This window comes from Hyla sarda, chromosome 3 (assembly GCF_029499605.1).
Source record: "Hyla sarda isolate aHylSar1 chromosome 3, aHylSar1.hap1, whole genome shotgun sequence".
Classification (NCBI taxonomy): domain Eukaryota; kingdom Metazoa; phylum Chordata; class Amphibia; order Anura; family Hylidae; genus Hyla; species Hyla sarda.
The window spans coordinates 262,610,277-262,636,600 of NC_079191.1; the positions used below are offsets into that span (position 1 = coordinate 262,610,277).

General features: G+C 43.3%; 1 protein-coding gene across 1 annotated transcript; it reads left to right on the forward strand.

Moving 5' to 3' along the window:
* The first annotated feature begins 786 nt into the window (after nucleotides 1-786).
* On the forward strand, nucleotides 787-24,632 carry SMLR1 (small leucine rich protein 1). Its single transcript, XM_056563308.1, has 2 exons — nucleotides 787-978; nucleotides 23,181-24,632. Exons 1-2 carry the CDS (start codon nucleotides 852-854, stop codon nucleotides 23,291-23,293), a joined length of 240 nt encoding a protein of 79 aa, XP_056419283.1. The 5' UTR covers nucleotides 787-851; the 3' UTR covers nucleotides 23,294-24,632.
* The last annotated feature ends 1,692 nt before the right edge of the window (nucleotides 24,633-26,324 follow it).

The following is a 26,324-nucleotide window of genomic DNA, read 5'->3' on the forward strand; positions in this document are numbered from 1 at the left end:
CATTTTCAAGCATGAGAATAATAAAGAGATAGATATTTCTTGGATAAATGCAGAACACCAAACGGGTACTTCCATGCAATGGTGGTTAATTCCAGAGTGTACAAAGAAAAATACAATGTTTCAATAGCCTCAAGCTACCATTTTCAAGTGAATCCAAGAAATATTGTCCTGGATTAAATTACCACAATCCTAAACCTGCTTGCACCTTCTACATCATAATCTAGTATGTGCTGCTCTTATCATATTTATTTATTTATAAATAGATAGATTTAGATATATATTTATATATATATATATATATATATACGCACACACACACACACATATATATATATATATATATATATATATATATATAATGCCCATTAATACATCTGCAGGCTGGATGATATGGGTAAACTGGGTAATTTCCTTGTCTATAGCGATCCTCCTTTTTCATTTTCTAAAACTGCACTGGTAAAAAAAAAATAAACAATTACCTCTGATTATGTGGTTTTTTTTTTTTGGGGGGGGAGGGGTTGGAGACCCCTCTTTATGTTGTCATATACGTATGTACTGAGTAACGTTCAGTTACTGATTAAAAGACTGAATAACCATTAGGGGAACACGTAATATATAAAGCAGACAGGCTGCAGATTTGCTGAGAAATGCAGTCGAGTTATTTTACAACCTTACTTCAATCCTCTTACAAATCACAGGACAAATAGTACAAAGTCCTACTACAAGGCTTCAATTGTGGGACCAAAGGCCAATTTAAGAGATTGACAAACAAAGCCCAGATAGCCATCCCTATAACAAGAAGGGCTATTACTCCATTCTGCTTGTGTTATACAGATCCCAGGAGTGTAAAGATGGGCCACATAATATCTGTGTTTGTCCGGGAGCTGCCTATTACTTACATATTTGCTGGGATTTTTCTACCCGTTACCTTGCTGCTGCTTAGCCTCATTTCATATCTCATGGTAAAACTAGAGGAAGGTAAGTAACTTTGCAGTGGTTGTAGATATTTAGAATGTCTACACTGTGAGAATGAGGGTATAATGTCAGCCAGTCCCATATTTAAGGTTGGCCTCTGGAAAGTGTTAGAACTGCTTATTCTATTTTTATTGTATTTGTCTGTAAAGAGGGGTAAGTAGCCCACACTTGCCTCTTCACAAAGTTACTTTGTGAAGCACTGTTTTTCATGTTAAAGGGATATTCCTACATTTAAAAACATCCCCTATCCACAGTACTGATCCAAGTGTCTGATCCCCCAGGATCTCCAGAATGGGGCCCCAAATCTCGCTCACTGCATGGAGTGTGGGGTTGACACCTGCTCAACGCATTCTCTATGGAAGTACCGAAGATACCAGAGAACAGCATGTATGTTCGCCGCTCCAATAAAGAATGCATAAAGTGCACGCCGATTCCATGCACCATGCAGCGGAGAGACTCGGGGCCCTGTACTGGAGATCCTGAGGTCAGAGACTCCCCGATCAGGGATAGGGAATATGTTTTTAAATGCTGGACTATCCTTTAACCCCTTAAGGACTCAGCCCATTTTCACCTTAAGGACCCAGGCATTTTTTGTACATCTGACCACTCTCACTTTAAGCATTAATAACTCTGGGATGCTTATACTTTTCACGCTGATTCCGAGATAGTTTTTTCGTGACATATTCCACTTTATGTTAGTGGTACATTTTCGTCGATTCTTGCATCATTTCTTGGTTAAAAAAAAAAAATCCCAAATTTGATGAAAAATTTTAAAATTTAGCATTTTTTTTAAACTTTGAAACTCTGTGCTTATAAGGAAAATGGACATCCCAAATAAATGATATATTGATTCACACATACAATATGTCTACTTTATGTTTGCATCATAAAGTTGACATGTTTTTACTTTTGAAAGACATCAGAGGGCTTCAAAGTTCAGCAGCAACTTTCACATTTTTCACAAAATTTTCAAAATCGGAATTTTTCAGGGACCAGTTCAGTTTTGAAGTGGATTTGAAGGGCCTTCATATTAGAAATACCCAATAAATGACCTCATTATAAAAACTGCACCCCTCAAAGTATTCAAAATGACATTCAGAAAGTGTGTTAACCCTTTAGGTGTTTCACAGGAATAGCAGCAAAGAGAAGGAGAAAATTCAAAATCTTCATTTTTTACACAGGTATGTTCTTGTAGACCCAGTTTTTGAATTTTTACAAAGGGTAAAAGGGGAGAAATCACCCTAAAATTTGTAACCCAATGTTCGGCGGGTACACTAGAGGGCTCAGAAGGGAAGGAGCGACAATGGGATTTTGAAGAGTGAGTTTTTCTGAATGGTTTTTTGGGGGCATGTCACATTTAGGAAGCCCCTATGGTGCCAGAACAGCAAAAAAAAAAAAAAAACACATGGCATACTATTTTGGAAACTATACCCCTCAAGGCACATAATGAGGGGGCCAGTGAGCCTTAACACCCACAGGTGTTTGATGACTTTTCGTTAAAGTTGGATGTGTAAATGAAATTTAATTTTTTTCACTAAAATGCTGTTTTTTCCCCAAATTTTACATTTTTACAAGGGGTAATAGAAGAAAATGCCCCCAAAATTTGTAACCCCATCTGAGTATGGAAATACCCCATATGTGGACGTCAAGTGCACTGCGGGTGCACTACAATGCTCAGAAGAGAAGGAGTCACATTTGGCTTTTGGAAAGCAAATTTTTCTGAAATGGTTTTTGGAGGGCATGTCGCATTTAGGAAGCCGCTATGGTAACAGAACAGGAAAAAAAAATGCATGGCATACTATTTGGGAAACTACATCCCTAAAGGAACCTAACAAGGGGTACAGTGAGCCTTAATACCCCACAGGTGTTTGATGGCTTTTCGTTAAAATTGGATGTGTAAATATTTTTTTTTTTCACTAAAATGCATTTTCCCCCCAAATTTTACATTTTCACAAAGGGTAATAGGAGAGAATGCCCCTCAAAATTTGTAACCTCATCTCTTCTGAGTATATAAATACCCCATTTGTGGACGTAAAGTGCTCTGCGGCTGCACTGCAATGCTCAGAAGAGAAGGAGCCACATTTGGCTTTTTGAAAGCAAATTTTGCTGAAATGGTTTTTGGGGGGGCATGTCGCATTTAGGAAGCCCCTATGGTGCCAGAACAGCAAAAAAAAAAACACATAGCATATTATTTGGGAAACAGCACCCCTCAAGGAATGTAACAAGGGGTCCAGTGAGCCTTAACACCCCATGGGTGTTTGACAAATTTCTGCTAAAGTTGGACATGAAAATGAAAAATTAGATTTTTTTCACAAAAATGTTGGTTACCCCAATTTTTTTTTCACAAGGGGTAATAGGAGAAGAAGCCTGCCAAAATTTTTAACCCCGTTTCTTCTGAGTATGGACATACCCCATATGTGGATGTAAAAAGATCAGCGGGCGCCCTACAATGCGCAGTGTTTCCCAAACAGGTTGCTTCCAGCTGTTGCAAAACTCACAGCATGCCTGGACAGTCAATGGCTGTCCAACAACACTGGGAGTTGTTGTTTTGCAACAGCTGGAGGCTCTGTTTTAGAAACCGTGCCGTACCAGACGTTTCTCATTTTCATTTGTGGGAAGGGGGTAAATCTGTAGGGGTATGTGTATATGTAGTGTTTTTATTTTGTGTAGTGAGTGTAGTGTAGTGTTTTTAGGGTATATTCACACAGGCGGGGGTTCACAGCGAGTATCCCAATGGGAGTTTGAGCTGCAGCGGAAAATTTGCTGCATCTCAAACTTGCTGCAAGAAACTCACTGTAAACCCGTGTGAAGATAGCCTGAACATTTACATGGGGGGCAGGGCAAACATCCAGCTGTTGCAAAACTACAACTCCCAGCATGCACTTTGGCTGTCCGTGCATGCTGGGGGTTGTAGTTATGCAACAGCTGGAGGCACACTGGTTGCAAAACTCAGAGTTTGTTACTTAACTCAAAGTTTTGCAACCAGTGTGCCTCCAGCTGTTGCAAAAGTATAACTGCCAGCATGTACGGACAGCCAAAAGGCATGCTGGGAGTTGTACTTTGCAACAGCTGGAGGCACACTGAGTTGAAACACTGAGTTAGGTAACAAACTGTGTTTCACAGCCAGTGTGTCTTCAGCTGTTGCAAAAACTACAACTCTCAGCATCTAGTGACAGCTGAAGGTCATGATAGGACTTGTAGTTATGCAACAGCTGGAGGCATACTACTAACACTCCCAGCATGCCCTTTGGCTGTCCATGCATGCTGGGGGTTGTAGTTATGCAACAGCTGGAGACACACTGGTTGCAAAACACTGAGAGTTTGTTACTTAACTCAGTGTTTCCCAACCTGTGTGCCTCCCAAGTCTATCAGTGCATGCTTTGAGTCATAGTTTTGCAACAGCTGGAGGCACACGGGTTGGGAAACACTGAGTTAGGAAACAGACAATGTTTCCCAACCAGTGTGCCTCCAGTTATTGCAAAACTACAGCTCCCAGCATGTTCAGACAGTTGAAGGGCATGTTGGGAGTTGTAGTTATGCAACACCTGGAGGAGAACAGTTTGTAGACCACTGTGTAGTGGTCTCCAAATTCTCAGACTGCCCAGGCATGCTGGGAGTTGTAGTTTGGCAACATCTGAAGGGCCAGATGTTGCCAAACTACAACTCCCAGCATGCCTGGGCAGTCTGGGCATGCTTGGAGTTGTAGTTTTGCAGCATCTGGAGCGCTACAGTTTAGGCACCACTATATAGTGGTCTCCTAACTGTGCTCTTCCAGATGTTGCAAAACTACAACTCCCAGCATGCTGTGACTGTCCAGGCATGTTGGGAGTTGTATTTTGGCAACTCCTAGAGGGCAGCAATGAAGATCACTTACCACTGATCTACACTGCTGCCTCCACCGCTGTCTCCGCCACCGCCTACTAACTGCCGCCGATCCCGCCACTCCGGCACCCACCGCCATCTTCACCCCGCTCTGCCCGGACATCCAGGGCTGGGCAAAGCATGGATTTCAAATTCACCCCCTGTATGTATTGTATAGTTTGTTGGCATGCACCCACAGAGTCTGTACACCCCATGGAGCTTACAGTAGGAGTTGGAGAATTTTTGTTTCAGCAGTATTGTCATTCTTGTGTTAGGTAATGGCATAAATAGTGTACATGGATGCCATCCTGTTGGAAAGGGTCATTATTTGGTGGACATTGTGCCGAGTTGTGCAGAGTTATAAATAGCAAAGAAAAAGAAGTGGAGGGGGTCCAGCTCCTGGGTGGAGGTATCCAGTAAAACTTAACCTTTAATGGCAACTAATTAAAACATGGAAATTCGCCACAAGGTGGCAAGTGACATGTCTTAGCCATGACTAAGAGCAACTGCTCGAAACGCGTCGGCGTTTCACCCCCCTTTTGTTTTTAAGTGACATGTCACTTGCCACCTTGTGGCGAATTTCCATGTTTTAATTAGTTGCCATTAATTACTGGATACTTCCACCCAGGAGCTGGACCCCCTCCACTTCTTTTTCTCAATTTCACGGGGAGTGGCGGCTCCCTGCCTCCGTGCTCCGGGACTATTGCCTGATGCTTGACACATATGGACTTTGGTGAGCTGATCTATTCCTCTGTGTTTCTCTATAAATAGCAAAGTTACTGTCACATTGAACCCCATGAACTGCTTATTCATGTTAAAGGGTTGTATCAAAATTTTAACACTTATGCCCTATTCCCCACAATCTTCTAAATGGCACCCTGGCTCTCCCCGTGCACAGAACATGGTCGACACACTGCCTGAATGCATAAGGATGCGAGGGCCAGAGATGCACGAGCGCTGTACTCATGTATCTCCAATGCTCTGTGAGAAGGTGAAGGGCATTGTGGTTGATGGTCGGTATGTGTCACCAAGGCTCCTGGCCTTGGTGATGTAAAAGCCGATAATTGTCCAGTGTATGTGCTGCAATGCAGACTGACATTGTTGCTGTAGTATGGCTGGAAAGGCAATCCGGGATGGCTCTTACTGGGAATGGTCAAGTGTTGGGTGGGGGTCATTCCCTACAATCCAGGCCACCTTTTGTTGGACTTAAGGGCAGGCTGCTCCACCAGCTGAGGGGGATTTGCATGTTGCAGCTCACACTGCCAGAGAGCTGAGTTTTGAGATCTTCCTTGTGGAGTGTTGAAGCTGGTGAGCAGAGTGCCTGGAGGCTTGGAAAAGACTTGCTTGATGCTGCATGGCATTGACTCTGGTGTGAACAAACACCTAAGGAACGCAGGTGGACTTTTGTTACTTTTTCTTTGATCTGCATTTAAGACTGTTTGCTGTTTGACAAGTGTGAATAAAACACTGAACTTTGTTTTGAAAAGTCCTGTTTCTGTGCCTCTATACTGCAACCGCACCTGTCTGCAAGAGCGAGTCATCACAGCTCCAATAGACATGCATGGATGCAATGTAAATTAACGTGTGTATAAATGCCAATTATAGTAAAATCATGTGATACAGTTGAAGTATATAGCCTATATTTATTTCCAGATAAGATATGGCTGTGTGCAGCAGCTCAGAGAGAGTGCAGAAAGAACAACTAAGGAACAGCTGGTAGAAATGCTATGGCTTCTACTCCCCTGCTTGTCATAGTCTGGGTCACAGAGGTTTTAGTGGCAGGAGAGTTTCCACTAGATCTCCCATACTCCTTATGCTGGCACAATGATAGGGGGGTTGCACTTAACCCCTTAACGACCTTGGATGTAAATGTACGTCCTGGTTTGGCGGGACTTCCCACACCAGGACGTACATTTACGTCCTGTGTATGACCGCGAGCATCGGAAGGGTGCTCGCGTCATACACGGCAGGTTCCGGCTGCTAGCAGCAGTCGGGGACCCGCCGGTAATGGTCGACGTCCGCGATCGCGCGGATGTCCGCCATTAACCCCTCCGATGCCGTGATCAATACAGATCACGGCATCTCGGCACTTTGATTGGATGATCGGATCGCCCGCAGCGCTTCCGCGGCGGTCCGATCATCCAGCATGACAGCTGTGTCCTATGCATAGCACTGCACAGTATTAGCAATCAAACGATTGCTATAGATAGCCCCATATGGGGACATAAAAAGTGTAAAAAAAAAAAAAAAAAAAAGTTGAAAAATGTAAAAATAAAAGGTAAAAAAAGTGAAAAATCCCCTCCCCCAATAAAAATGAAAATTGTCCGTTTTTCCCATTTTACCCCCAAAAAGCGTAATTAAAAAAAAAAATAAACATATTTGGTATCGCCGCGTGCGTAAATGTCCGAACTATCAAAATATAATGTTAATGATCCCGTACGGTGAATGGCGTAAATGTAAAAAATTAAAGTCCACAAATCCTGCTTTTTTGTCACATTTTATTCAAAATGTTTTTATAAAAAATTATCTAAAAGTTTTATATATGTAAAGGTGGTATCTAAAAAAAAGTACAGATGACGGCACAAAAAATGAGCCTTCATACTGCCCTATATACGGAAAAATGAAAGTTATAGGTGGTCAAAATAGGGCGATTTTAGATTACTGATTTTGTACAAAAAGTTTTAGATTTTTTTTAAGTGGTACAAAAATATAAAAGTATCTAGCCATGGGTATCATTTTAATTGTATTGACCCACAGAATAAAGAACACCTATCATTTTTACCGTAAAGTGTACAGTGTGAAAACAAAACCCTCCAAAATGTGCAAAATTTGGATTTTCATTTAAATTTCCTCCCTAAAAAAATGTTTTTGTTGGGTTTGCCGTCCATTTTATGGTAAAATGAGAGGTTTCATTACAAAGTACAATTGGTCCCACAAAAAACAAGCCCTTATATGGGTCGGTACATGGAAATATAAAGGAGTTATGGATTTTAGAAGACGAGGAGGAAAAAACGAAAACGCTAAAATAAAATTGGCCTGGTCCTTGAGGTGAAAATGAGCTTGGTCATTAAGGGGTTAAAGGGGATATGCAGCGAAAAAATGTATCCCCTATCCACAGGATAGGGGATAAGTGTCTGATCGCGGGGGGTCAAAATGCTGGGACCCCTCGCGATCTCCTGCATGGGGCCACGGCTACATGATGTTGTGGCCAACACACCCCCTCCATGTATCTCTATTGGAGAGGCGGGGAGGCACATAGAGCAGTATGGGGAGGGGGTGTACCGGCAACCTCACTGAGGTCAACGCTACAGGCATTAGCCGACGCACAGCTCGGCAATGCGGGTGCCCCGTTCGGGAGATCGCGTGCAGTCCCAGCGGTCGGACCCCCCGCGATCAGACACTTATCCCCTATTCACAGGATAAGGATAAGTTGTTTTTGCTGGAGATGTTCTTTAACCCCTTAATGACCACGGACATAAATTACGTCCTGGCTTGGCGGTACTTTGTGCACCAGGACGTACATTTACATCCTGTGTATGACCGCGAGCATTGGAGCGGTGCTCGCGTCATACACGGCAGGTTCTGGCTGCTATCAGCAGCCGGGGACCCGCCGGTAATAGCCGAAATCCGCGATCGTGCGGATGTCCGCCATAAACCCCTCAGATGCCGTGATCAGTATAGATCACAGCAATGCGCATGTTAAAATAGATGATCGGATCGCCCGCAGCGCTGCCGCGGCGATCCGATCATCTGTAATGGCAGACGGAGGTCCCCTAACCTACCTCCATCCGTCTCCTTGGGTCTTCTGCTCTGGTCTGAGATCGAGCAGAAGATGACTGATAATACTGATTAGTGCTGTGCTCTATGCATAGCACTGAACAGTATTAGCAATCAAATGATTGCTATAGATAGTCCCCTATGGGGACATGAAAAGTGTAAACAAAAAAAAAAAAAAAAATAAAAAAAAACTTTAAAAATGTAAAAATAAAAAGTGAAGAAAAAAAGTGAAAAATCCCCTCCCCAAATAAAAATGAAAATTGTCAGTTTTTCCCAATTTACCCCCCAAAAAGCGTAGATTTGGTATTGCCACGTGCGTAAATGTCCGAACTATCAAAATATAATGTTAATGATCCCGTACAGTGAACGGCGTAAACGTAAAAAAGAAAAAAATTTCCAAAAATGCTGCTTTTTTGTCACATTTTATTCCCAAAAAAATGAATAAAAAATTATCTAAAAGTTTTATATATTCAAATGTGGTATCGATAAAAAGTACAGATGACGGTGCAAAAAATTAGCCCTCATACCGCCTTATATACAGAAAAATGATTTATGATAATAAAATTTATAGGTGGTCAAAATAGGGCAATTTTAGATTACTGATTTTGTACAAAAAGTTTTAGATTTTTTTAAGAGGTACAAAAATATAAAAGTATCTAGCCATGGGTATCATTTTAATTGTTTTGACCCACAGAATAAAGAACACATGTCATTTCTATCGTAAAGTTTACGGTGTGAAAACAAAACCCTCCAAAATTTGCTAAATTTTGGTTTTCATTTAAATGTCCTCCCTAAAAAATTTTTTGGGGGGTTTGCCGTACATTTTATGGTAAAATGAGAGTTTCATTACAAAGAGCAATTGGTCACATAAAAAGCAAGCCCTTATATGGGTCTGTAGATGGAAATATAAATGAGTTATGGATTTTAGAAGGCGAGGAGGAAAAAACAAAAACGCTAAAATAAATTGGCCTGGTCCTTAAGGTTAAAATGGCCTTGGTCCTTAAGGGGTTAACTGATTGTAGCATTTCTGTATGTGTCCTGACTGATGGTGGTGAAATAACTAACGGTTCTCTTTACTGAAGTTCAGTAGGTTAATAAAAGAATGACAGCAGCATACTGCTAGCGCTAAGATATACAGACATGGCCGTAAATGTTGGCACCCCTGAAATTTTTCAAGAAAATTAAGTATTTCTCACAGAAAATGATTGCAGTAACACGTGTTTTGCTATAAACATGTTTATTCCCTTTGTGTGCATAGGAACTATTCCAAAAAATGGAGGAAAAAAAGCAAATTGGACATAATGTCACACCAAACTCCAAAAATGGTCTGGACAAAATTATATGCACCCTTAACTTAATATTTGGTTGCGTACCCTTTGGAAAAAATAACTGAAATCAGTCGCTTCCTATAACCATCAATAAGCTTCTTACACCTCTCAGCCGGAATGTTGGACCACTCTTCCTTTGCAAACTGCTCCAGGTCTCTCTTATTGGAAGGGTGCCTTTTCCCAACAACAATTTTAAGATCTCTCCACAGGTGTTCAATGGGATTTAGATCTGGACTCATTGCTGGCCACTTCAGGACTCTCCAGCCCTTTGTTGCCATCCATTTCTGGGTGCTTTTTTACGTATGTTTGGGGTCATTGTCCTGCTGGAAGTCCCAAGATCTCGGACGCAAACCCAGCTTTCTGACACTGAGCTGTACAGTGCAACCCAACATCCGTTGGTAATCCTCAGATTTCATGATGCCTTGCACACATTCAAAGCACCCAGTGCCAGAGGCAGCAAATCAACCCCAAAATATAATTGAACCTCCACCATATTTCACTGTAGGTACTGTGTTCTTTTCTTTGTAGGCCTCATTCCATATTTAGTAACCAGTAGAATGATGTGCTTTACCAAAAAGCTCTATCTTGGTCTCATCTGTCCACAATACGTTTTCCAGAAGGATTTTGGCTTACTTCAGTTCATTTTGGCAAAATGTAGTCTTGCTTTTTTATGTCTGTGTCAGCAGTGGGGCCCTCCTGGGTCTCCTGCCATAGCGTTTCATTTCATTTAAATGTTGATGGATAGTTCGCGCTGACACTGATGCTACCTGAGCCTGCAGGACAGCTTGAATATCTTTGGAACTTGTTTGGGGCTGCTTATCCACCATCCGGACTATCCTGTGTTTACACCTTTCATCAATTTTTCTCTTCCGTCCACACCCAGGGAGATTAGCTACAGTGCCATGGGATGCAAACTTCTTGATAAAGTTGCGCACTGTGGACACAGGCAAATCTAGATATCTGGAGATGGACTTGTAACCTTGATATTTTTTCACAATTTTGGTTCTCAAGTCCTCAGACAGTTCCCTTCTCCTCTTTCTGTTGTCCATGCTTAGTGTGGCACACACAGACACACAATGCAAAGATTAAGTGAACTTATCTCCTTTTTATCTGCTTTCAGGTGAGATTTTTATATTGTCCAAACCTGTTACTTGCCCCAGATGAATTTAAAGGAGCATCACATGCTTGAAACAATCTTATTTTTCCACAATTTTGAAGAGTGCCAATAATTTTGTCCAGCCCATTTTTGGAGTTTGGTGTGACATTACGTCCAATTTGCTTTTTTCCTCCCTTTTTTCGTTTAGTTCCAATACACACAAATGGATTAAACATGTGTATAGCAAAACATGTGTTACTACAATCCTTTTCTGTGAGAAATACTTCATTTTCTTGAAAAATTTCAGGGGTGCCAACATTTACGGCCATGACTGTATGTGTAATATAACACTTTTTTTCATAAGAAAAGAAGTGGAGGTCCAGCGCAGAGACTCGAGGAATATGGTGATTTATTCACATGCCATATGGAACATCACAAAGAGACGTGGTACAAGTGACGCGTTTCGGCCTTAAGCAGAGGCCTTAGTTGACTAAGGCCTCTGCTTAAGGCCGAAACGCATCACTTGTACCACGTCTCTTTGTGATGTTCCATATGGCATGTGAATAAATCACCATATTCCTCGAGTCTCTGCGCTGGACCTCCACTTCTTTTCTTGCTTTGCGTTTGAGTGTTGTCCACATCCAGTCCTTGTCGCACCTGGGGTGAGCTGAAGCACTGCAATTGCTTTTGCTGTTTCTTTGAACCTTTTTTCATAGCTATATTACACATATACCTTTGCGCTAGCAGTGAGCTGCTGTAATTCTTTTATTTGTACTTGTAATTCAGCCGCTACGACTAGCACCTGTGTACTTGATGTGTTGACCAATTTTTGCTTTTTATGTTCAGTAAGTTAATGTCCAAGATAGAGAAGCAATACTTTAAAGGGGTACTCCGGTGAAAACCTTTTTTCTTTTAAATCAACTGGTGGCAGAAAGTTAAACATATTTGTAAATTACTTCTATTAAAAAATCTTAATCCTTCCTGTACTTATTAGCTGCTGAATACTACAGAGGAAATTCTTTTCCTTTTGGAATGCTCTCTGATGACATCACAAGCACTGTTCTCTCTGCTGACGTTATTATAATAATAATAATAATAATGCTTTATTTATTGTTGTCCTTAGTGGGATTTGAACCCAAGTCCCCAGTACTGCAAGGCAGCAGTGCTAACCACTGAGCCACCATGCTATCCTTAGCATACATCTGCTATGCATGGTTGCTAAAATGGACAGAGATGTCAGCAGAGAGCACTGTGCTCGTGATGTCATCAGTGTTCCAAAAAGAAAGGAATTTCATCTGTAGCATTCAGCAGCTAATAAGTACAGGAAGGATTAAGATTTTTTAATAGAAGTAATTTACAAATATGTTTAACTTTCTGCCACCAGTTGATTTAAAAGAAAAAAGGTTTTCACCGGAGTACCCCTTTAACACAGATTCAGGCAGGATTACCTTTGGCTGAAGCATGATGTTTCTTCCTTTCTTAGAAATTATGGATCTGGTCCTTTTTCCTACACTAGTAGGCCTTGCTTGGCTTACCGTTTGTGGTTATTTTGTAGCTATTCGGTCCTTGCTCAACTTCTCCCCCAGGGTATTGATCTCCTCACTTCTCTCCTTCTGCTCAATAATTTAGGAAAAGAAAAAGACTGTGTCCTGGACTGACTTCTTAGCAGTAGTTACTTGCCATCACAGACAACACTCCTCCCATACCCTCTACCCAGAGGCTGGCCTGAACTTTCTCTTTCAGCAGAGAGGCTGGACAAGGGTAGGCTCCTCCTTCCCTTTCTGGAAAGTTCTAGCTTTCCAAAAAGGACTGGTTAAAAGGGAAGGGCAGAGAAGAAAAAGAAAATACTCACCCCTCCTGTTGGTCTCGGTCCTGTGCCACAACTGCACCAGTAATGTCACAGTTCGCTGTGCACTGCTGCAGCCAATCTCTGTCCTCAGTGGTCATGTGCAAAGTGAAACATTTCCCATAATAAACGGAACTGTTAAATTGTTTTGTGTGACCAAAATATTTGGGTCTAAAAGGTTTTTTGTTTATTTTTTACCAAAGTTGAGTATATCTCTGTCACTTGCTCCTCCTGCACTTTAAATACCTAAGCCGACATGAGAAATGACAGGATATGGCATAATGCGTATCAAATATGGAGTTTATGGCTCTACCACAAGACTTTAATGATCCTGACCTTAATCAGACAATATTGGACACAAATTCAGAACAATCTATCTTTTTTAATCAGGCTCTTGCGCACTACAACAACAATCCATAATGACACTACCTGGTTACAAGGTGCTGAATGGGTGACTACTTATATAAGTTAACACATGTACTCCAAGTCTATTAAAGCACCCTAAGAGTTGCGGTAAATTGTTTATACCATTAACATGAAAAAAAAATAAAGAAACCATTTGCCTACTGCTAAAGAAAATTGAAGTTTAAAAAATATATGATAGTTACTCACTATGTGACACTATCAGACAACGTGGTTTATTTAGACTTATTTTTAAAATGTATATTGAAATGACTGCACGCTGCATGGGCTGTAAATGTAGCTTTTATTGTATTACAGTAAAGATACAGTTCTCTGTGGCACTATTACTATCCCTTGTGACTGTGCCGCTATGAGTGAGAACAATTGTCTACTGCAACATTATTCTGTAAAGAGAGACTTATGTAATGTCCCTTAGCTCTGTTATTTTATCTCTGACAGAATAAAATGCCCCTAACATAACATGTAGTGTACGTATGGGTACACACTGACATTCTTCATGTCTTTACTGTACATACTTACATACACTTATTTATTAACCCCTTAAGGACCGAGCCCTTTTTCACCTTAAAGGACATCTGCAGTGCTGGGCAAAAAAACTTTTTTTTACCTCATTTAATAGGTCTTTGAAAGACCTTTCAAACGATGTCTCCCCCATCAAAATTGGCCCAGTCTTTCTCCCGTTATCAGCACATGAATTACTGTGGACAAGTGAAAGAAAAACTACATCTCCCATCGTGCCTTGTGCTTACTTCCTGTAAGCTGCTGCCCTCCCCCTGTTCTATCCCCCCCGAGCAAATTATTATATTGTAACGCCCACATCTCCCTTCCCTATGCATATACCCTCCCCTTCTGCTCATCTCCCCCTCCCCATGCTGGCTCCTGTCCAGTGATGAAGCAGCTGCCTCCGTGCTCACTGTAGTGTGGACACTGGAGAGTGGATAGTGAAAGGAAAAATGGTAAAAACATAATTGTTTGTCTATAAAACTGTCCTGATAGGGGTCCCTCCATCTTTTTCACAACTACAACTCCAAGCATGCCCAGTTATTTTATATGCTGTTCGGGCATGCTGGGAATTCCAGTGGTGCCTCCAGCTGTTGCAAAACTACAAATCCCAGCATGCCCTGTCAGCTTTCTGCTGTATGTGCATGCTTGGAGTTGCAGAGGTGACTCCAGCTGTTGTAAGACTATACATCCCAGCATGCCCTGTCAGCTTTCTGCTGTTTGAGTGTATAAAGGAGTTGTAGTTCACCAACACCTCTACTGTATCAGGAGACTCCTGGAAGTTGTAGTTCACCAACACCTCTACTGTATCAGGAGACTCCTGGGAGTTGTAGTTCACCAACACCTCTACTGTATCAGGAGTTTCCTGGGAGTTGTAGTTCACCAACACCTCTACTGTATCAGTAGTCTCCTGGGAGTTGTAGTTCACCAACACCTCTATTGTATCTCTGTAGTCTCCTGGGAGTTGTAGTTCACCAACACCTCTATTGTATCTCTGTAGTCTCCTGGCTGGGAGTTGTAGTTCACCAACACCTGTATTGTACCTCTGTAGTCTCCTGGGAGTTGTAGTTCACCAACACCTGTATTGTACCTCTGTAGTCTCCTGGGTGTTGTAGTTCACCAACACCTCTATTGTATCTCTGTAGTCTCCTGGAGTTGTAGTTCACCAACAACTCTATTGTATCTCTGTAGTCTCCTGGGTGTTGTAGTTCACCAACACCTCTATTGTATCTCTGTAATCTCCTGGGAGTTGTAGTTCACAAACACCTCTATTGTATTTCTGTAGTCTCCTGGGAGTTGTAGTTCATACACCAGTGTTTCCCAACCAGGGTGCCTCCAGATGTTGCAAAACTACTACTCCCAGCATTCCCTGGTTGGGAAACACTGGCATACACACACACATAACAGGGACTACAACTCCCAGCATGTGTCATTCAGTAGTCCCCCCCTCACACAGAATCATCTCCAGTATGATATTTATTCCCTGTATACACCACCAGCCCGTGCAGTGTAATATGTCTCCTTCACACACACGTCCTCCCCTCCCTTCTCTGTGGTTTGCTCTGTGTTTCCCCCATGAAAACTTGAATCCTCCCCGTGATAAGTGAGGTCCTGTGTAAACAGAGCAGGGGAGGGGGGAGGAGCTGTGGACGTCCTCATTCTCCCCCTGCTTGAATCTTACAGATAGGGGCGTTTCTGAGGATGAGCCTATGGCTGCCTCAGAAAGCACCCGCTCATGCATATGCATAAGCAGGGAGGACCCAACGGAGGCTAGGGGGAGCACAAACACTGCTGGGAGGAAGAGATCTCCGTCCCCAAGATGGCGGCTGCAATGTAATGAATAGGGGACGGACTCAGGACTACTGGGCTATGCTGGCAACTCTAATATCTCAGAAACGGCTGCATATAGGTAAATAGAACTAATTGACTGAATTGTATAACTTTTGTTTGGGGAACATTTGGGCAGGGATTTTTGACCACTACAGTTGTCCTTTAAGGACCGGAGCGTTTTTTGCAATTCTGACCACTGTCACTTTAAACATTAATAACTCTGGAATGCTTTTAGTTATCATTCTGATTCCGAGATTGTTTTTTCGTGACATATTCTACTTTAACTTAGTGGTAAAATTTTATGGTAACTTGCATCCTTTCTTGGTGAAAATTTCACCAAATTTGATGAAAAAAATGAAAATTTTGCATTTTTCTAACTTTGAAGCTCTCTGCTTGTAAGGAAAATGGATATTCAAAATATATTTTTTTGGGGTTCACATATACAATATGTCTACTTTATGTTTGCATCATAAAATTTATGAGTTTTTACTTTTGGAAGACACCAGAGGGCTTCAAAGTTCAGCAGCAATTTTCCAATTTTTCACAAAATTTTCAAACTCGCTATTTTTCATGGACCAGTTCACGTTTGAAGTGGATTTGAAGGGCCTTCATATTAGAAATGCCCCATAAAAGACCCCATTATAAAAACTACACCCCCCAAAGTATTCAAAATGACATTCAGTAAGTGTATTAACCCTTTAGGTGTTTCACAGGAATAGCAGCAAAGTGAAGGAGAAAATTCAAAATCTTCATTTTTTACACTCGCATTTTCTTGTAGACCCAATTTTTGAATTTTTGAAAGGGGTAAAAAGGAGAAAATTTTTACTTGTATTTGAAACCCAATTTCTCTCGAGTAAGCACATACCTCATATGTCTATGTTAATTGTTCAGCGGGCGCAGTAGAGGGCTCAGAAGGGAAGGAGCGTCAAATGGTTTTTGGGGGGCATGTCACCTTTAGGAAGCCCCTATGGTGCCAGAACAGCAAAAAAACACACATGGCATACCATTTTGGAAACTAGACTCCTCAGGGAACGTAACAAGGGGTATAGTGAACCTTAATACCCCACAGGTGTTTCACGGCTTTAGCATATGTAAAAAAAATTATATTTTTTTTACCTAAAATGCTTGGTTTCCCAAAAATTTTTGATTTTTAAAAAGTGTAATAGCAGAAAATACCCCCCAAAATTTGAAACCCAATTTCTCCCGATTCAGAAAACACCCCATATGGGGGTGAAAATTGCTCTGCTGGCGCACTACAGGTCTCAGAAGAGAAGGAGTCACATTGGGCTTTTTGAAAGCAAATTTTGCTCTGGGGGCATGTCGCATTTAGGAAGCCCCTATGGTGCCAGAACAGCAAAAAAAAAACACATGGCATACCATTTTGGAAACTAGACCCCTCGGGGAACGTAACAAGGGGTAATGTGAACCTTAATACCCTACAGGTGTTTCACAACTTTTGCATATGTGAACATTTTTTATTTTTTTTTTACCTAAAATGCTTGGTTTCCCAAAATTTTTACATTTTAAAAAAAGTATAATAGCAGAAAACACCCCCCAAAATTTGAAGCCCAATTTCTCCCGATTCAGAAAACACCCCATATGGGGGTGAAAAGTGCTCTGCTGGCGCACTACAGGTCTCAGAAGAGAAGGAGTCACGTTTGGCTTTTTGAAAGCAAATTTTGCTCTGGGGGCATGCCGCATTTAGGAAGCCCCTATGGTGCCAGGACAGCAAAAAAAAACACATGGCATACCATTTTGGAAACTAGACCCCTCGGGGAACGTAACAAGGGGTTAAGTGAACCTTTATACCCCACAGGTGTTTTATGACTTTTGTATATGTAAAAAAAAAATTTAATTTTTTACCTAAAATGCTTGTTTTCCCAAAAATTTTACATTTTTAAAAAGGGTAATAGCAAAAAATACCCCACAAAATTTGTAACACAATTTCTCCCGAGTACGGTGATACCCCATATGTGGCCCTAAACTGTTGCCTTGAAATACGACAGGGCTCCAAAGTGAGAGTGCCATGCGCATTTGAGGCCTAAATTAGGGATTGCATAGGGGTGGACATAGGGGTATTCTACGCCAGTGATTCCCAAACAGGGGGCCTCCAGCTGTTGTAAAACTCCCAGCATGCCTGGACAGTCAGTGGCTATCTGGCAATACTGGGAATAGTTGTTTTGCAACAGCTGGAGGCTCCGTTCTGGAAACAGTGGCGTACCAGACGTTTTTCATTTTTATTGGGGAGGGGGGCTGTGTAGGGGTATGTGTATATGTAGTGTTTTTTACTTTTTATTTTATTTTGTGGTAGTGTAGTGTAGTGTTTTTAGGGTACAGTCACACGAGCGGGGGTTCACAGTAGTTTCTCACTGGCAGTTTGAGCTGCGGCAGAAAATTTGACGCAGCTCAAACTTGCAGCCGGATACTTACTGTAATCCTCCGCCCATGTGAGTGTACCCTGTACGTTCACATTGGGGGGGGGGAACATCCAGCTGTTGCAAAACTACAACTCCCAGCATGGACGGTCTATCAGTGCATGCTGGGAGTTGTAGTTTTGCAACCGCTGGAGGCTCCGTTTTGGAAACAGTGACGTACCAGACGTTTTTCATTTTTATTGGGGAGGGGAGGGGGGCTGTGTAGGGGTATGTGTATATGTAGTGTTTTTTACTTTTTATTTTATTTTGTATTAGTGTAGTGTAGTGTTTTTAGGGTACAGTCGCATGGGCGGGGGGTTCACAGTAGTTTCTCGCTGGCAGTTTGAGCTGCGACAGAAAATTTGCCGCAGCTCAAACTTGCAGCCGGATACTTACTGTAATCCTCCGCCCATGTGAGTGTACCCTGTACATTCACATTGGGGGGGGGAAACATCCAGCTGTTGCAAAACTACAACTCCCAGCATGTACGGTCTATCAGTGCATGCTGGGAGTTGTAGTTTTGCAACAGCTGGAGACACACAGGTTGTGAAACACCGAGTTTGGTAACAAACTCAGTGTTTTGCAACCAGTGTGCCTTCAGCTGTTGAAAAAGCTACAACCCCCAGCATGTACAGACAGCGGAAGGGCATGCTGGGTCTTGTAGTTATGCAACAGCCGGAGGCATACTACATTGGCTGGGGATGCTGGGGATTGTAGTTATGCAACAGCTGGAGACACACTGGTTTACTACTTAACTCAGTGTGCCTTCAGCTGTTGCAAAACTACAACTCTCAGCAGTCACCGACAGCCAACGGGCATGCTGGGAGTTGTAGTTATGCAACCACCAGATGCACCACTACAACTCCCAGCATGCACTTTAGCTGATTGTGCAAGCTGGGAGTTGTAGTTACACAACAGCTGAAGGTACACTTTTCCATAGAAAGAATGTGCCTTCAGCTGTTGCAAAACTACAAGTCCCAGCATGCCCATAAGGGCATGCTGGGAGTTGTGGTGGTCTGCCTCCTGCTGTTGCATAACTACAGCTCCCAGCATGCCCTTGTTGCATGCTGGGAGCTGTTGCTAAGCAACAGCAGGAGGCTGTCACTCCCCTCCAACGATCCAGCAGCACAGGTCAGTCCCTCGTCGTCTCCACCGCGGCCGTCGCTCCTGGGGCCCCGATCCCAACAGGGACGCCGGGGATCGGGGTCCCCAGCACCGGGGGTCGTCTTCCCGCACCTGCTCACGTCCTCCGGAAGAGGGGCGGAGCGGGTTGCGGGAGTGACACCCGCAGCAGGCGCCCTGATTGGTCGGCCGGTAATCCGGCCGACGAATCAGGGCGATCGTGAGGTGGCACCAGTGCCACCTCACCCCTGCTGGCAATGGCTGTTCGGGGCCGTCTCTGACGGCCCCGATCAGCCAGTAATTCCGGGTCATCGGGTCACTGGAGACCCGATTGACCCGGAATCTGCCGCAGATCGCTGGACTGAATTGTCCAGCGATCTGCGGCAATCGCCGACATGGGGGGGCATAATGACCCCCCTGGGCGATATGCCGGGATGCCTGCTGAACGATTTCAGCAGGCATCCAGCTCCGGCTCCCCTCCGGCTAGCGGTGGGGGCCGGAAATGCTCAGGGCGTATCCATACGCCCTCGGTCCTTAAGGACTTGGAAACGGGGGCGTATGGATACGCCCTATGTCCTTAAGGGGTTAAACATACCGTATATACTCGAGTATAAGCCGAGTATTTTCAGCACGATTTTTCGTGCTGTAAACGCCCCCCTCGGCTTATACTCAAGTGAACTCTCCGCCTGTCAATCCTTTCTCTGTGGTCTTCAGAATAATTAAATGTATGTAAGCAGTATCAGGCCATACATATGCCCCTAATAAACACTAAACCTCTCGGCAATAGATAATAGGAAAAAACTAATGTCCAATCTTGGACAGAGGCGCCTTGTTAAAACATAGCTTTTACTAGAAATGATTAAAATAGATGATAAACAACAAATAATAGTGCACAAAAGTGGTAGAAAACAAAAGATACTATCTGTTATGTAACAGTAAATATAGCCGTGTGTTCACACAGATGGTATATGATAAATAAATATGCTCCTACTTGTCATCACAGTGGAGTATTGATTTTATAGAGTACACCATACTCCACTGACTATTTAAAGGCAGTGCTCGCTAGTCACAAACACACAATACTAAGTCCCTATTCCCACTATTTAAAGGCAGTGCTCGCTAGTCACAAACACACAATACTAAGTCCCTATTCCCAACGCGTTTCCATGCGGGCAATCGATGTAAATTGCTATTCCCCGCACTTCATCAGGGAATATAGAATCTAGCATAAAGATATTGGAGCAATAATCAAGAAATGATAAAATTGAACGTGTAGCACATTGAATGTGCTACTCACATCATCCAGGGCTAAAATTGACGCCGGCGTGTTCACCTAACACGCTTACAACCTGGACACCGTTCCGGGACCCCCTGCCACTGCAGGGGCAGCTTACTGCTTCGTTCGCCGACACGTATCCGGTTCCTCTGGGTCTCTTCTACCAATCCAGAAGTCTGTCTGTTTTACCCAGAAACATGGGGTTATTATATCAGAGGGCTGGATAGATGAGTTTTGCTTGGGGATCAGTTTCTATGAGGGTGATTTAACCTGCCCATTGATGTATCCATATACGATTGTATACCTTGTTGATATGATGATGGGCCCCTCCCTCTAATTTTATCATTTCTTGGTTATTGCTCCAATATCTTTATGCTAGATTCTATATCCCCTGATGAAGTGCGAGGAATAGCAATTTACATCGATTGTCCGCATGGAAACGCGTTGGGAATAGGGACTTAGTATTGTGTGTTTGGGACTAGCGAGCACTGCCTTTAAATAGTGGGAATAGGGACTTAGTATTGTGTGTTTGTGACTAGCGAGCACTGCCTTTAAATAGTGGGAATAGGGACTTAGTATTGTGTGTTTGTGACTAGCGAGCACTGCCTTTAAATAGTCAGTGGAGTATGGTGTACTCTATAAAATCAATACTCCACTGTGATGACAAGTAGGAGCATATTTATTTATCATATACCATCTGTGTGAACACACGGCTATATTTACTGTTACATAACAGATAGTATCTTTTGTTTTCTACCACTTTTGTGAACTATTATTTGTTGTTTATCATCTATTTTAATCATTTCTAGTAAAAGCTATGTTTTAACAAGGCGCCTCTGTCCAAGATTGGACATTAGTTTTTTCCTCCGTGGTCTTCAACCTGCGGACCTGCAGATGTTGCAAAACTACAACTCCCAGCATGCCCACTAGGAGTTGTAGTTTTGAAACCTCTGAAGGTCCACTGGTTGAAGACCACTGCGGCCTTTGTCATCATCCAGACTCCCCCCCGCCCCCCTTTAGTTTTCTACTCACCTCCCCTCGGTGGGAAGGAAGGGTGAGCTGTTCTGGGCCATCTATGCTGCAGGGACCGTCCGGTGGAGAGGGTTAGTCATTCCGGGCTGTCCATTTTCACCGGGGGGGGGGGGGGGGCCCTCTTCTCTGCTCCGGGCCCGGCCCCAGACTAGTGATGTTGCCTTGACGACGCACAGGGACGTGCATGAACGTCCCTGTGCGGTGGCATCAAGGCAACGTCACTAGTCCGGGACCGGGCCCGGAGAAGAGGGCCCCCCCGGTGAAAATAGACAGCCCAGAACAACTAACCCTCTCCACCGGACGGTCCGTGCAGCATAGATGGCCCGGACCAGCTCACCCTTCCTTCCCACCGAGGGGAGGTGAGTAGAAAACAAAAGGGGGGTCTGGATGATGACAAAGGCCCGGCAGTGGTCTTTAACCTGCGGACCTCCAGAGGTTTCAAAACTATAACTCCCAGCATGCCCGGACAGCCGATGGCTGTCCGGGCATGCTGGGAGTTGTAGTTTTGCAACATCTGGAGGTCCGCAGGTAGAAGACCACTGATGAAGGGATTGACAGGCGGTGATGATGAAGGGGGGGGATGATGACGGTGGACTGGATGATTACATGGGGAGATGATGTATTTCCCACCATAGGCTTATAGTCGAGTCAATAACTTTCCCCCGGTTTTTGGAGTGAAATTAGGGGCCCCGGCTTATATTCGGGTTGGCTTATACTCGGGTCGGCTTATACTCGAGTATATACGGTACACATTCTTATACAGTGCACACACTTAGATTGTGTGCAGTGAACTGGATCTCAGACCCCATCCAGCAGCAGAGTCCACTACTTCCCTTCATGTCCTATGAGCTCCTGGTCCTACCTAAAGATGGGTACATGAATGGGTTGTTGTTTTCCCTTAAGTTCATATTGCAAACCTATCTCTTCAGTGAAATTAGATCTGAGGATGCTGTACTTGTTTACCATGAGACCACCAAGCATAACTTTGTATAGCAGCCATAACCAAGATTATAGACCCATGTGTCTGCTCCTCCTCTCAGAAGGGGGCTACATACTCTGCCACAGGCCTCTTAGTGCTACTCACATCATCCAGGGCTAAGTCATTTAGCTGCCGCCGGAAAGCCCTGTGTGTATAGTGAGCAAGGAATACACAACGTATTTCCCACTGCTGCCGTAAATTTTGCGCAGCATGAAAAACGCTGCGTATACGCCGTGTGGGAACGCACCCTTAAGTGGAGCGATGAGTATTTTCAGCAAATCATGCCCTTTGTAGACCAGTCCTTATGACATCACGAGCGGGGCATGGCCGTGACATCATGAGGCTCCGTCGCATATCACCAGTCATCCGGCACAGAGCAAAGTTCGCTCCATGCAACAGATGTCTGGGGTGCCGCAGCAGAGATCGTGGGGGCCCCCAGCGGCGAGCCCCCCATGATCAGACATCTTATCCCCTACCCTTTGTATAGGGGATGAGATGTCTAGGAGCGGAGTACCCATTTAAGTGTCATGGACTTTTTCTTTGGATTAATTTTCTCAAACTCTGAGCACAACCAAGAAGCGCTTTTATATCAGGTCTTCAGATATGCTCATGTGTGAATACTACCTGATGATGAGAGGAGCCATACCAGTGTTTTCCTATTCTGTGAGGTGTGTGAAGCTTTGTGATCATAATATTAATAAATAACTATTTGTTTCACAGTTAATGAAGAGCTGGCTCAAATACGCACCCCAAGAGATTCTCTGCAGGATTACTACCTTCAGTATAGACGGATACAGTCATCTGAGAGCCAACGTCTCAAGAAAACTTCTTAATCCATATTTTACTTCATGCACAAGAACAGCAAATGTAATGTAAAACTGCTAACACAAATCACTTGGGAAAAGGTGGAAGCTAGAAATGACTGCTCAGAGGAACACGGGAAACAAAAGGTGTTGCCAATTAGGATGTCTTTCCTGGAAAACGCCGCTCAAGTGTGACTTAAAAGCGGGAGCTGTCTTAAAGGGATCACATGATGATTTTCCCAAGGATACCGGCGATGCCTGTGGACCTGGTCATGCTCAAGTCGTTTGCAATCTGCTTCTTTGCTCGTTCTGCTGCTATAAAATTACAGATGTATGCAGTTACATAACAGTATCTGTAAGCTAGGAACAATACAAAGCTATTCTAAGCTACAGCCTCAGTCTAAGGACAGTTAAGGCATATTTCTAGTCAAGATTTCTAGTGATTGTCAGGTACATTTCCAGCCTTCATATCTTGGTAAAGTAGCAGGATTTATTTCATGACACACTTACCTGACTACTTTAATTCTATCAGTATTACCATGGCAGGCAACGCTGGAATCACTTCACAAGAGCAATAAGTAATAGAGGAGAAACAATGATCTACTGTGTGGGCGGTGTGAACACTTCCCTAGGCTGTAAATATAGAAAGTAGCAGTATGTTTACTTTTTCTATACAGGGAAAATATTCACACATGCAAAGAACGGAACGGAGTCAAATGGTGTCATCCTATTTTTTTTAGTCATAATTGAAATGGCCGGGTGAAGAGATACCATTTGAAAGCATTTCCATTAGGTAGGGGCCTTCTATAACCTTAAAGGGGTACTCCGGCGCTTAGATATCTTATCCCCTATCCAAAGGATAGGGGATAAGATGCCTGATCATGTGGGTCCCGCCGCCGGGCAGGATGAGACGTGTTCTCATGCATTAACCCCGTTAATAAATAGCATGCACTGAAGTGTTTTTTTTACATACCTTTTATCATAGAGTTCAATTCACTTTGTATTTCACTGGCTTTCATCGTAAGCGGATTGTGATCGACACTACCCATAAGGATAAGGATGAGAGGGCCAGAGATGCATGAGCACTGTGCTCATGTGTCTCCGGTGCTCCCATAGACATGCATTGATGCAATGAAAATGAACGTATACATACAGGCCCCTGTAGTCATCATTGTAAAATCACGTGATGCAGCTGAAGCATATAGCCTATACTTATTTCCAGGTAAGGTATGGCTGTATGTGGCAGCCAATTTGTATGATTCTGTTCTATTTATTTCTGTATTGTTCTTTTGGCCATGTTTGTTATCTATTGGCCAATTCTGTTTTGTGAAAAAAAATTCTGGAAAAATTCAATAAAAATTATTTGAAACCAGAGAGAGTGCAAAAAGAACAACTAAGGACCAGCTGGTGGAAATGCTATGGCTTGCACTGCCCTGCTTGTCATAGTTTGGGTCACAGAGGTTTAAGTGGCGGGAATGTTTCCACTAAATCTCCCAAATTTCTTATGCTGGCACAATGATAGGGAGGTTGCACTTAAAGGACAACTGTAGTGGTACCGTTTTACATATGCCCGTGCCTCAAAAATAAACAAAATGAACTCATACATACCTTCCTACGAGCCCCCGTTGGTCCGGCACAGGCCTCATGGTCCAACAGTGCTGACGTCATTCCACTTCCTGGGGACGGGGACGCCGCAGAGCCGTCAGCGTATTACCGGCCGTAGCGATGTCCCGCCCCGGCTGGTGATAGGCTGAGCCCACTGTCATGTAAGGAGCTCTAGCCGGCTTCTTACATGACAGTGGGCTCAGCCTATCACCAGCCGGGGCGGGACATCGCTGTGGCCGGTGATACGCCGATGGCTCTGCGGCTTCCCCGTCCCCAGGAAGTGGAATGACATCAGCACTGCCGGACCGTGAGGCCTGTGCCGGACCAATGGGGGTTCGTAGGAAGGTATGTATGAGTTCATTTTGTTTATTTTTGAGGCTTGGACACGGGCATATGTAAAACGTACCGTTTTACATATGCCCGTGTCCAAGCCTCAAAAATAAACAAAATGAACTCATACTACAGTTGTCCTTTAACGGATTGTAGTAGTGGTTCCCCTGGGCCAATTTATGTATGTGTCCTAACAGTAGGTTAATATCCAAGATGAAATTTGAAAGCCACACAGCACTGGGCCTGGCCAGAAGTCTGCTTCAGTACTAGTATGGAGCTATTCAGTCCTTGCTCAACTTCTCCCCCAAACTAATCTTCTCATCACTTCTCTCCTTCTGCTCAAAGATTAAGAAAAATAAAAACACTGGGGGAGATTTATCAAAGGATTTAGACTGGTTTTTCCCATCTAAATTTGTCGCACAGAAAGTCGCAGTCAAAATATGTGCGACTTTTTTACAACTTTGGCTTTAGAGGATTTTTAGAACATTATACATTCTAGTCTATTTTATGCATTGGTGCTGAATTTATCAATAGCAACTTTTCTGCAAAAAGTCGCATTGGACGAAATTACACTGAAATGAGCAGATTATATACAGTCTAAACCATAGATCCCGAAGTCTGTGCTCAGAATTTATCAAGAGCTGTGCGACTTTTGATAAATTAAGCGCACAATAGACCAGCCTAACGCTCTGTAGATTGGTCTATATTGATGCGGGAAATAGACATAAATGCGGGAAATAAATCTCCCCCACTGTGTCCTAGACTGACTTCTTAGCAGGAGCTCCATGCCATTATAGACAACACCCCTCCCACACCCTCTACAGAGAGGCTGGCCTGAACGTTCTTTTTTTTCTCAGCAGAGAGGCTGAACTAGGGTAGGCTTCCCTTCCACTTTCTGGAAAGTTCTAGCTTTCCAAAAAGCATTGGTTAAAAGGGAAGGGCAGAGAAGAAAAAGAACATACTCACCCCTCCTGTTGCTCCCAGTCCTGTGCCACCACTGCACCAGTAATGTCACAGTTCGCTGTGCACTGGCTTCTGTAGCCAATCTCTGGCCTTAGTGGTCAAGTGCAACATGAAACATTGCCCTTAATAAACTGTTTTGTGTGACCAAACTACGTGGGTCTAA